Consider the following 12500-nt stretch of genomic DNA (forward strand, 5'->3'; position numbering starts at 1 on the left):
GTATAACAATTGAACTCACTTAGCTCACAATAAGCCAAAGAGGGTAAGTCAAGCTATATACACGAGACAAAAAATGCCGGTACGCTTAAATTGTTAGCAAGGTATCATGAAAAGAACTTGACTTTGATGCGAGAGGTTGAGGATCAATCCATTCATGGTCTATTAAATAATGTCTGAAGAGAGCGTGCTCTTTCTGGGAAACAAATAACTCAAATCCACAGAATAAAATAAATAACACGCACAAAGTTGGCATGAGTGTCATTTTTCCACTTTAGCTGGAAAATGGAAAACTTGAACGTGATTAGTTAATGAAATTTGGTCGAGATTGAAGGCCAATCAGAGATACACATGAACTTGAACTTACTTTGCTGTGAAGGTAACTTTAAGTGTAGTCTTTGTTTGGGATACAAGGGTTGTTTTGGCCTCGAGGAATCCTTCCGTTGGCGACACGTCAAAGACTTGCTGACTGACCAATGGATAACGAGGGTCTGTAAAGTGAACGATTGTGAAGATGAGCAATTAAAAGATCACCCTTTCAACCGAAAAACTTTAATCGCCTTCCACAGGAGCCCATGACTACGACGAACAACAGCCTTATATTCCTGTCACGGCGTTTTCATAGACCCATTTATTTTTAGATTGAATTTCCAGCGAATGAGACTTCCGCAGGACTGATGACCAATCACAAGAAACTAACATGACGCCAGAGCGTCACCGAACCGGAACTGCCTTGGTTTTTTTGCGGAAAAGGTAGCCTATATAGATAGGTCTGTAAAAATGCCGTGATATAGCGTCAGTATGGGAGTTGCTTGCTCCTTTATTCCACGGGAAAGATTCAGTTGTCCCTTAGTGGTCCCGTTCAAGATGGAAGTTTTCAGGCTTTCATTTCGCGGCTGCTAAAGTAGCATTCATAACTGCGCTGATCATTACTCGTTGCCGTAATCAACAGGCAGGAACTTTACGATCCACGGCGCGGCGACGCCAAGGAGAACTCGACCACACAACATCATATAATGAGAAATACAGTTGATCATTAAATGAAATTTCTTTTTTGTTTTCCGCAAATCGGCACGAGCTTTTACAAGCTTCGAAACCGATCCAACGAAATTAGTTTGTGTACAGTCTTGCTAGTTTGTAGAAGAAAAAAACTGAAATATTGACCACGCAAAAGTTTCTTAAGCCAGCGTTAGCTTGCAATTTAAGATAACGTTTTCAATGACGTCAGATCTATCATCGTCATCGTCATCATCGTGTCGTCGTCGTGTTCGCCGCTGCCGTGGTCGTAATTTTCGTCATCGTCTTCGTCTTTGTCGTCATCGACATCATCTCTTAGTTAAGCAAACTCTAAATATGCCTCACAAAAAAAACACCTAATCACTTAAAATCGAGAGAGCAGAATCCCCCACTCTATTTATGATTTCTTAGCACATCTTATTGCCACATCGTTACCTTTCTTGGCGATCCAAGCCGAGGCGGACTGTGAACGATTGTACAATGTTATGTGCAATTCGACTGGCTGACCAACCAGGCACGTTTCAAAATCTACCACATCTCGAGACAGACGGAGAGTTGGAACAGCGATTGATGCCATGAGTGGAATTAACTGAAAAACCAACAAGCAGACACCATCAGCAAAGAAATGAAAACGGATACGGAGTGTCAAAAACCTCTTCCCTCAAGATTAGCCCACAAACAACAGGAAAGGTAGTCCGTCATATCTACAATTAAGTCACCTTTTCATCGTGCGACCTAAGCTAGGAGAGTGGAAAACTAGAAATCGATGCGATAAGGTCATTGAACCTGTGTATCATTATTTGAAAATTCCACTTTCAGGTCTTGCTTGAAGATCAGTATCCTGTCGTCATCGTCTGTGGCCGTGAGAAGCGTTCCATCCTCTTGTTCCTGCTCGAAAGGTATCTCGTTCACTTTATGTACGAGTTCATGTGACAGGGAAAACCCCACCTTCAACTGAAAGAAAATTATTAAAACAGAAACAGGCGGTTAATGATAAAGATTTTAAAATTAAACATGACCTCAAAAACTTCAGGAGTCTACGAGAGTCTCATGCAGTCTAGCGTGTGCAACTTTTTTGCTCCTGCCGCATTTTTCAACTGTGATCTATTACTGAACAGGCGCAACATGGCATCTATTTGTTAAATGGACTCTAACAAAGCTTCCCATTCACCTCAATTGTTTCAGCGGGCTTGACCGTAAGGGCACCAGAGGCCTGGGACCTTGAAGCTTTGGCCGATGGCGGTGATTCGGCGGACATGACCTGAAATGGGGGCTTTGTTTCAAACTTCATTGTCAGCGGTGTTTCCGTGGTGTTACAGAGGACAAAGCGATGGACCAGCGATGATTTTCCAACAAGCTAGTAAAGAGAAAAAGGTCATTGTTAGCGCAAGAAAAGTTTCAAGCCAGCGATAATTCGCATATTAAACACCATAATGGATTATGGAATTGAAATCGATGAGGCTTTTTGTAAGGTGCAAGCAATTCGAAAACAATGCTTCAAAATGGAATAGGGTTAAAATTTTCGGGACATGGTTCAAGTAAGTCACACAGGACACCCAACTCACGAAACTACACGAAGCTCATTAACTTTTTAGGAAGACTATTGAAGCACTTTCCAGCAACCGATTTACTCTAAGCCACGAAATCCATTCAAAAGGCCTTAATCTCACGGCCGCCGAGGGATTGAAAAGTTTTGTATTGCCCCATCGTAACTCGTTCTCAAACATTTCAATTCGAGGCTGGCCGCCGTACGAATAAGGCCCATCTTACTAACCAGATCAGAGGCCGCTGTAATGAACTCTGTTCCTTTGCCATCCTCCGTTTCCAAAGAAAGTCTGTTGGGTCAGCGTGAAAAAAATGGGAACTCAGTTCAGTTTTTTTAATTGGATATCTCGGGAGCCGATCAAAAGATAGAGTTTGGCTTTAGTCCTCTTCCGGGTTCCGATTCCTCTTACCCCGCCCTGAAAATGGGCCTGGAACCCAGGCGGGAAAAGAGAGAGTCCTGTATTACTTGCAGGCGCATGCTCGGAATGAGCCAATCATATTACATTAGATACCAGGGTGGATATGTAAATAAAGGATCGCGAAATTTGGAAACATGGAAACTCCGACAAAAAATCGTATGATGTGTGTGATTTGCGGTGTCAGGAAAATAACATCGAAATTATGGCTTGTCGTGACCAAACGAGGAGAAAAAAACCCCGAATGCTGTGATGTTTTAAAAGTATTGCCGAATAAATGTTACGACTGAGAATGGATCGCAACACATCAACTTTTGTTGCAAGAAGAACGTGCAGGCGATTGTATCAAAGGTAGACAACTTTTAGGCAAAGTGGATGGGACAGGAAGACTTACTTTCCAACTTTTGAAGAAACGTTTTGTTAAGAAATAAAATCACATTTCTCGGTTTGATATTGTATGCGTACAGGTTTGGGGAGGTCTTTTTTCGGAAAATATAAAGGTTGTAATTAGAAACTAAGCTCAATGATATTTAAGCTTCCTTAACTGATAATTTGCACGATAAAATTAAAGTGAAGATATTTACCTAGACACGTAAGGAAAGCCGTTATACAGATATCACAATCAGCCACATTGGTAACGATCGATAAAATTTTTACGTAGAATGTCTCCCCTTGATTTGTTATAACAGTAAATTACTCCAAAACTTACAATGCTGGATCGATTTTGGCGGTCATATCAACACGGAAGGGTCTTATCTCCACACCATGCAGTCGATGTACACATCCAGGAATCTTCAGGACCTAGAGAACAAACGGGGAACTAGTAACACAAAAAGTTATCCCTGTGATCATGGGCACAGTGAAAGCCAACTACGAATTTGAGGCTCTAGTTCGTAGTTTTAGGTTTGTCCACTTCGTTCAGAAAAAAAGGAGCTTCCAATATGAAGACGACAATGGACGATAGCTACGAAGGACAATTTCTCGTGCGCTTATGGTATCATAAAGTAATTATCCCAAGTCACTACGACAAGACGTTGATAAAGGTGTATGCTTCCTCCATGTTGTGCTCTACACACGCGGAGCATTCAGAGTAATTATCAAATGTTGGTTTTTGATGCACAAGAAAAACTGGAGAATCCGAGGGAATGCCTCCCAACGTAGAGTAGAGAACCAATTAACGCAACCTAAATATGGCGTCGATCTAGTCCCGAAATCCATTCAGGGGCAGACCAGCGAAAGGCGAGTGATCTCACCAATGCGTAGTCTGCAAGAAGGCTCTTCCGTTGAAATATACAGGGGCTTGGTGGGTACAAACTAGTAACCAAGCCCCTATATTTCGACCGCGCGCCGTTAGATGTCTGTTTAATAGTAATAATTAATATTGGTTTGTCGTTTTATTCCTTTTTTACCTTGTTAATTGTTGCACGTCTGTTTGCACCATGAACTCTTAATAAAGACCTTTATTATTATTATTTTTTTAATTATGGGCAGTAAAACGTAAGTATGCCTCCTTAAATGAGATATTGACAAGGCGCAATCGCGTAGCTTGTCATTACCATAGCCTAAAATAGTAAAATAAAGAAATTCTCAAATGATATAAGAAACCCAAAAAGTTGTGGGTAAAAGTTTGACCAGTTCATAGGTCCTACGCAGTGAGAACTTTGAAACTCCGTGCAATGTTAAGGACGGTGCCTACTATTGTTATTGCGCATACGTTCTGCGCATATTGAGATACTCGAATTTCCTATCAGTTATGCTTACGAATACAGGGATAATTTTGCGCGGTTTAAAACTATCCGGAGAAAGTAGATCTTAGTAAGTACTCTTGGTATCCGAAAAGAAAATTGGGGGTAACCATGCATTTTTCAGAGATAATTAAGCTTCAATTTGAGAAAGAACGCCATACATTGCTTTGTATTTTAAAGCTTTTTACAAATATTATTATTGAATTATCTTTGAAAAATGCGTGGTTACCCCCAATTTTCTTTTTGGATTTCAATAACACCTTTTAAGATCTACATTTTCTGCATAATCACACACCGGGGCAAAAATATTGTTAATTAGTAGGCACCGTCCTTAAGGGTTAGCTTTAACTTTGCACTCAAGGAGGTCGCTTTTCATCTGCGTAGTCCATTTCAGGCGGGTTGTCTGCCTTGAGCTCCATTGAGTTCTTGAAGTTGACTGGTTCTCGGCCATGATTCCAAATAAACGAAATAAACAAATCGAGTTAAAAGGCTCGCTTTAAGACACTCTCGTATCTTCACTAATGGTAAGATACACCACAAGTAATCCAGAAATACTGTTTGTTTGCTAAAAGCGCTCTAAGCTTGGCTTGCTGTTCGAGAGTGAGCGAATTTCACTGAATCCTTCGGAGTCAAATCAATACACGTCCTATCTACTCTGCCGCCATGGCAGAGTAGAAGAGAGGACGTTATTATTATTGTTGTTGTTGTTATCGTTATCGTTATCGTTATCGTTATCGTTATCGTTATTGTTATTGTTATTATTATTATTATTATTATTATCATCATCAACGGAAGAGCCTGCTCCCATTTTTTCCTAAACGTTCTCGTTGCTGTAGCCACCGTCTCTTTGAAAGATCTCTCAAAAAAGTGTGAGCAGAAAGCTCATTACCTGATCATCTAAGCTCATGTAAGCGGCAACGTATCCGGTACACTGTTCCCCAGAGGGCTTTTCCGTGTAAGGATGAAACGACACTTTGGCACAGGAGTGGCCTCTTGCAGGAATTATCTGAAAAGAAAGTTATGGCCTTGATGAAAGGGCTGTTTGTATGCATGGAGGAATATTCTTGCACCAGAAAGATCGTAGAACGCGAAACAACAAAGTATATATGAAGAAATTCCCGTTGGAGTTATGGTTTATTATCGATAAAACGACGTTACTGAACGCCCCGGCGCCTCCACGTTGATTTTCTAGTCTCTAGTGCTAGGATCTTCCAAGTGGAAGTGGCTTAAACGATGCTAGAAAACTTACTAGCACTAAGGTTTTACCCTAGCTACTTTCAGCTTAGCTCACAGCAAGGAAGACCCTATCACCAGGAAAAACCAACTTTTACACCCTGAATAAAAAAAAAAAAATGCTACTAGGATGCTTCCCCTCTAGGATCTCCCCCCCCCCCCCTCCTATGTAAATAGCCCTTTAACTCAACCATTTGTTGTGTAACGAAAGAAGGCCAAACACGCCACGAGGAGACTGATTGGAGGATTATTTGACAACAAATGATCGAACGGCTGGGAGGTTGTATAGAAGTCCTAAAATAGCAGTAAGGAAGGCAAAGCGTTGAGAGAAAGGTGTGAGGACTGGTGGAGAATGCCAATTTTACTTAGAGCCTTGTTGTCACGACATAGCTCCCTGGTTATTGGATATGGTTTCCTTATGCTAGTGGCATGGAGAATCTTCTCAAACCCCTTAATACTTTTTCTGATGATCAAATGTTATATTCTCATAGCTCGATTGTCTGACCAGACAAGTGGCCTTTAAGAGAAATTTCATGTTTATCACTGATGGGACTGGAATGACTAACCTGTTGCCTTGGTGTTGCATCAAAAGGTCTACTTGAGCATGTTCCATCGTGTTCCCTGAGCTTTACTTGTATAAAGGGTGTCTCCTCGGCTTTATGAGAATCCTCTTCTTTAACAGCTGGGACAACTTCGTCGCCATCCTTAAACACCGGAAGAGGTTGCCCAATGAAAACCAACATATCCAAAAGCTGGGTGTCCTGTGGTTGAATGTGGTAGGACTCCCAGTCCAAGCGAATGTCTGCAATAGAAAAACAGAAAAGGTGTTTTAAAAACTGCATCGTATGAGAATCAGGGGGCCCCAAAGTGACGACATGTTATAGTGGGGATGCCGCTTGTGTTATTTAGCTGTTTGAATGGCTTCAATGACAGACTCTGATTGCATATCATTTAGCTGTAAGCAGCCGAGACTCCACTTTCATTTTCCACCTACACCTGCTCTGCATCTTTTAATTCGGAATCGCTGTCATTGCAAATCCGAGTCACAAAAATGTTCCGACCTTCAAAGTAACTTCCTGACATAAAAAGTTTAATTCACTATTTGGCAATCAGTTCCACCAATTCACTCACCAAAGGGACTTGTGTTGTTAATCCTGAGCGATCGCTGTACTGACGGAGCGCCAGAGACGTGCGTTCCAAACCTAATCAACGACAAGAACAATCACAGAGGATGTCAGTCTGCTCAGCGGAAAAAGTTTCCCAAGACCGGGCTAAGAATGACTCAGCTAAAAAAGCTATCTTTGTCTTGACAAGTACGAAAAGTTAAACTTTATTTCTTTAGATAAGGACGGTACATAGGAGCCCATCACACTGGGCCTCGGAGTTAACCCTTTCTCGAGCAGAGTTATTAAAAAAACGCCTCTCGAGGGGGTTTTGAGGTTAAAAGCCCAATCAAAACAAAGCCATGACAGTAATACTTTACTTCATATAATCCAACAAACACTTTCACTCTAATTAACCAATGAGGTGGCCTCTTTGAAATAAGAACGAAGAATGAAAAAACCTTGAACTCTGTGTCAGCAAATGAGAACCTCACCGGAGAATCGGTGCTTGGTCTTTCATCATTTGCAAATTGAGGGGACAGCCAACGACATCCATCTTGACGGGAATATTCACTGGTTCCAGGCCTTCTATCTGAAACCATGAAAATCAGAGGGCAATAGCTAAATTTCAAATAAAAATTATCCAGAAACCAAAATGGCCCCTATTAAGGGCCAATGGATCGAGCAATCTTAGGCATGCCAAAGACAACATCTCGTCTATTTCGCAAATCTCCAATTTAGTGTTGCAATATCTCAGTCACCTCGCCAGCACCTATATAACTATTTTATGTTTACCTTGCAAACCAGAAAGTCCCTGTACTCCCCCCACATATCACTGTAACCAGTTATTTCAATCACTTGATATCCGAATGGTAACAATTCGCCAGAAGCTGGACTCGGCACAAAGGCTGCACCTCTTCCGTCGCGCAAAATAGATCGACAGTAATCTGAAATACAAACACAAACAGCACCGTTAGTACTGAAGATCAGGCAGGAGATCCTGACTTCAAATTCTGGTCGGACCGACGCTTGGCATCTTAAAACAGCTGAGAACACAGTGCTGCCTTTGTAATGACATCCGCCAGTGGCCATGACTCTCATTTTTTTTTCAGGAAAGTAAAAAAAGCAAATGTTTTATTTATAGTGAAAGTGCAGTTTGCCATCAAGCTAGTTCACAGGCTCTCCACTTTCAATTATGTAAACGAAACAATTCAAACTTAACAGAGTCATGATTAAGGACCCCAACCAGCAGAAGGCAACCAGTTGGCTGTTTACAAAATGGGGTTCGTAACCTAAAATTGCCTTTTGCCGATAACACTCTGACCTGCATGAGCTTTCGTGGTGGTCTTGCTGATGGGATCGGCAATATTTGGAGTTCGACCCAATATTCGTCCCCTGCGGATAAATGACAAGAATTCAATACCAATCGGTCACAAATTTGCATATTTCGTGGGTAAAAACAATTGGGAGCTTAAGCACGCGCGTTTTTAAGACGCGGACGGCAACCGGAAGAGAAAATTTCGCGTGCCAGGACAGTGATGTCTCCCAGATTTTTGTAGTAATCATCTCTTAATGGAGAAAGATACATAGCAATGTAAATGTGGTTGTGAGAAAGCCAGTTATAAGGGAAAATAACTCACTTCCGGTTGCTGTCCGCGTCTCAAAAACGTGCGTGCTTAAGCTCCCTATTAGCTTTGCCATTTCAAACTTGAAATGGCTCTCTATTGGTAGTTTTAAAAAGCGGTATAAAGATCATCTCCTCAAATGTCAGTCATAGTTTTGCATTCCCAACTGAATTTCATTCTGTAATCATATCTATTATTGTTTTCTGACTTTTCTGTAAGTAATTTTTAATGTAACATCTCCATTCCATTTTCATAACACTTCTTGCCTTATGAATTAGTTTAGTCTTAATTATTATTTGTCTCCTTCGTTCCATTCCTTAGTTGTTAAGTAAGCAGCAGCCAACTCGAAAGCTTTGCTACTTTGGCTGTTGCACACTAATTCATAAACTGTGAGTACAACTATATACCTTCTATTATATTGTTTTCTATAGTTTCTTTTTCTTCTTCTTTCTTATTCTTCTTGAATAGTGTGAATAAAGGTTGTTGTTGTTGTTGTTGTTGCACGCTCTGCACGTGCGCTTTTCACTTTTGACCATTTTTTTTTTGTTCACATTCCTGTCAGCGTTTTCACAGACCGATTAATGAGTGTTTTCACTGACGTGATCAGTAACCTTGTTTTTCCACCGAAACAAAAGAAACCGTTTGAATGATAATTAAGCTCAATTCCCGGAGAATTAGTTGGGTACACTAACATGGCCGCCGTTCCATTGTTTAGGTACACCAACATGGCCGCTGTGACGTCAAGTGAAAGACACCAATAACAATAGTGAAATGTACGACTTCTGGTGGACGAACAAAAGAAGCTAATGAGCGATCGTTTGTTTTCGTCCACCAACATGGCGGCGATGACGTAACGTGAAAACCACCTATGGGAAGGGGCTCGAAGGAAGTGTATACAAAATGCTGGGTACTCACTGAACTTCAAATATCAACACAATGACCGTTTTCTAAACGACGACCACGAACACGAGAAGCGCCTCAAGTCATGCACAAAAAAGGCCATCACTGTCTTTCTGCTTTTGTCCTAGTGCCCTTAAAGCGCCTACAACCTCAAGAAATCCTCTACACTTGTCTAACACGAATTCATTGATCGAGGATCAAATTAAAACCATTTCTTTCACCTTTAGGAGCCTCTAAAACAGCGTCTTTGAAGGAGAGGTTTCATGAAGGACGTCAGCAATTGAGGGTAAATTTTCATTTTCTCCCCTAAATAGAACGATTCGGCTAACCCAATGGTTGTGGTCACACTGTCTTGAGAGAAACACAGGTGTAAGGCCCTGTTTACAAGGAGGGAGGGTAACCCTAGCACAACCCTAGTGCTAGAGTCACCCTAGCAAGAGGGTTACCCCAGCACTCACTCATTTCTTCTTTTTTTTCATCGACGTGTTTACAAGGCAGCTAAGGTTACCCTAGCGCTAGGGTAACCCTATCTGAGTGCTAGGGTTACCCTAGTGCTAGGGTAACCCTAGCTGCCTTGTAAACGCTCTGCTAGGGACAACTCGCCTACCCGGGTCAACTTTTAGCGGTTTCCATTGTCTTTGCGATGCTGCCGGTTAGCAAGCACACAAAGTTGTCCCTTTGCAATGTGATTGGCTCGTTTGACAGTATGCGTCTCTTGTGATTGGCTGAAGGAATTACTTTCCTTATTGTTTTGTAGCGTTCAGTTCAATTGAAACCCGACGACAAAAGCCCAAGCTTAAGACATAAAGAATTTATAAAAATATCGATCATACCTCTTGCTTTGGGGTGCACCTGACAAAGAGAAGTGAAAAAAATAAAAGTAAAGAAACCAAAAGAGCAAAAGAAACAAAAGCGTGAACGAGAATTAAGTTTAAATCAAGAGAAAAACACGGCTGCAGATATCTAGACGCCCAGCCAGGCCATACGGCCACGGACGAGTATATTTCAGTCAAATTACAATAAAGAAATAAAAATTAAAGAATCATTGCATGTGCACCGGGAAATGTCTTATCGCCCAGTGTCAGTTTCGACCTTAAAGGTCCTTTCGAAACATTCACAAAAATTGAGCGTGCTTCTCACTTCCATTTCTCAACATAAAGTGGTCCTGACTTAATAATCAAAGCATCCTAACCACATTCTCACCGTCTGGTGGCGTTGGTGGTTTCGCTGCTCGAAAGTAATTCAGTTCTACACTGAAGCGAGCTCGTATTGCTGAGGTGTTTGTCAGGACGAGGGTCGCGCGAGGACAACTGGCCAGCGGTACTGTTTCGAAATCGAGAAGAAGATCGCGGTCATCAAGTGAAGTTTCCTTGATTTCTTCAGGTCTGTCAGGAACAGAAACAAGGTATGTGGGATACAGAATTTCTAAAACACATACTCTATGTGAATATACATTCAAATGCGTTCTGCGCAATGCCTAATAGGAAAGAAAACATGAAAAACAAGTTGAAAAAAGGTCGAATTACCACCGTAAAAGATTGGATGGTCGACCTTTCGGGCGTTAGCCCTTCGTCAAAGCAAATTCAGAGCTAATCGCTGTTTCACTCCCCTATCGACGTAGCTTCACAGTTTCGCTAGAAAATAACCCCTTCATTGATATTCAATGGGAAAGACCGTGATAGCGGAGACAAGGGACGCTATCCATTTACCAGATCTGACCAACCAGACCGGGCATTTGGAAGGACTAACTCTACAATGCCTTCAAATTGACCCACTTCGAGGATGATACTTACTCCTCCAGAAAAATGTTAGGTATTATCATGCAAGTATTCCTTCAACTTGTTACATTTTCTCCGCAAACTGACAGGTCTGGGTAGGCCACTTCTGACAAAAGGAAAGCGCCCTCGGTCTGTGGCTCTTGAAGAACAATGTGTCGATTATTGAACGTCCCACGAGGTTTGCAGAACTAGCGTTCCGCAAGGATGGGCTTTCTTACGACAAACCTCCACTCCATCCAAAGTTTGCAAGTTTTTTGTTTCTCACGGGCCGCGCCATTTTGAATATTAAACAGTGAGCTCTTCCGGTTGCTCCAGTGTTATTTGAGTCTCAACAATGGGGAACCGTAAAACGTCACAATTATTCAAGATGGCGGCGCCCGCGAAATTTGAAAGTGAAAAAACTCATTTCGTATTCTCAAACGAACATTTGCTTGTAACACTTTTCAAGAAAGGTCGACAGGGCTTACCGCACGTCAACCAAAAACGGTCGAAGTGTTCTAATGGGAAACTACAACCGTCTGAACCTAAATTGATTTCGATTGAAATGGTTGATCTTAATAGGACACAACCTGGGTGTCTCATTGAAATCTGTAATTACCGCTTACCTCTCAAGATCGAATATCTTTGGAGTTTCGAACGTAACACCCAGTCCCTGTACATCAGCAGCGATTGAAAGCCACAATGGGTCCTGCATTCGCTCTACCTCACAGCAAGCGATTAAATATCTGACGGGTCCCTGTGGCACAATTTGCTCAAGTTAAATGATTTCCGATTTGACAAAATATCTGAAGTTACAGGAACTACTTTTTACAATTTTAAATAACGACATTTCAAAGAGATTTTCCGGTATTCTCTACTTGCACAAATTCCATAATACACCTCTTTCACCCCCCAAAATTTTGCGTACTCATTGTTTGCATTTTCTCCTGGGACATGAACATGTCCCAAAAGAAATCGAAAACGATGCCTATGCAAAATTTTTTTTTGGGGGGGGGGGGGGGGGAAGGGGGGTAAAAGAGGTGTATTATGGGATTTGTGCAAGTAGAGAATACCTGGCTAAAATTTACATATACAGCTGATTATACAACGTACTTTTAGAGTATACTGCTCGTTTCCTGGAGGATTGATAAGAAGACAATGA

At 41.6% G+C, this 12500-nt stretch overlaps 1 protein-coding gene across 2 annotated transcripts in view; it reads right to left on the minus strand.

Moving 5' to 3' along the window:
• LOC137967576 (deleted in lung and esophageal cancer protein 1-like) overlaps positions 1–12500 on the minus strand; it is a 41973-nt gene that overhangs the window by 471 nt on the left and 29002 nt on the right. For both annotated transcript variants that reach the window (XM_068814086.1, XM_068814085.1), the window contains exons 23-37: positions 11965–12095; positions 10785–10966; positions 10415–10433; positions 8381–8451; positions 7852–8003; positions 7551–7648; positions 7085–7155; positions 6520–6755; positions 5610–5726; positions 3685–3776; positions 2789–2849; positions 2186–2371; positions 1801–1968; positions 1450–1603; positions 365–488 (exon numbers count right to left, since the gene is read on the minus strand). In XM_068814086.1, the coding sequence (XP_068670187.1) occupies positions 365–488; positions 1450–1603; positions 1801–1968; positions 2186–2371; positions 2789–2849; positions 3685–3776; positions 5610–5726; positions 6520–6755; positions 7085–7155; positions 7551–7648; positions 7852–8003; positions 8381–8451; positions 10415–10433; positions 10785–10966; positions 11965–12095 (1862 nt within the window). The remainder of the gene's footprint in view (positions 1–364; positions 489–1449; positions 1604–1800; positions 1969–2185; positions 2372–2788; positions 2850–3684; positions 3777–5609; positions 5727–6519; positions 6756–7084; positions 7156–7550; positions 7649–7851; positions 8004–8380; positions 8452–10414; positions 10434–10784; positions 10967–11964; positions 12096–12500) is intronic.

Source organism: Montipora foliosa, chromosome 8 (assembly GCF_036669935.1).
Source record: "Montipora foliosa isolate CH-2021 chromosome 8, ASM3666993v2, whole genome shotgun sequence".
In the NCBI taxonomy this organism is placed as follows: Eukaryota; Metazoa; Cnidaria; class Anthozoa; order Scleractinia; family Acroporidae; genus Montipora; species Montipora foliosa.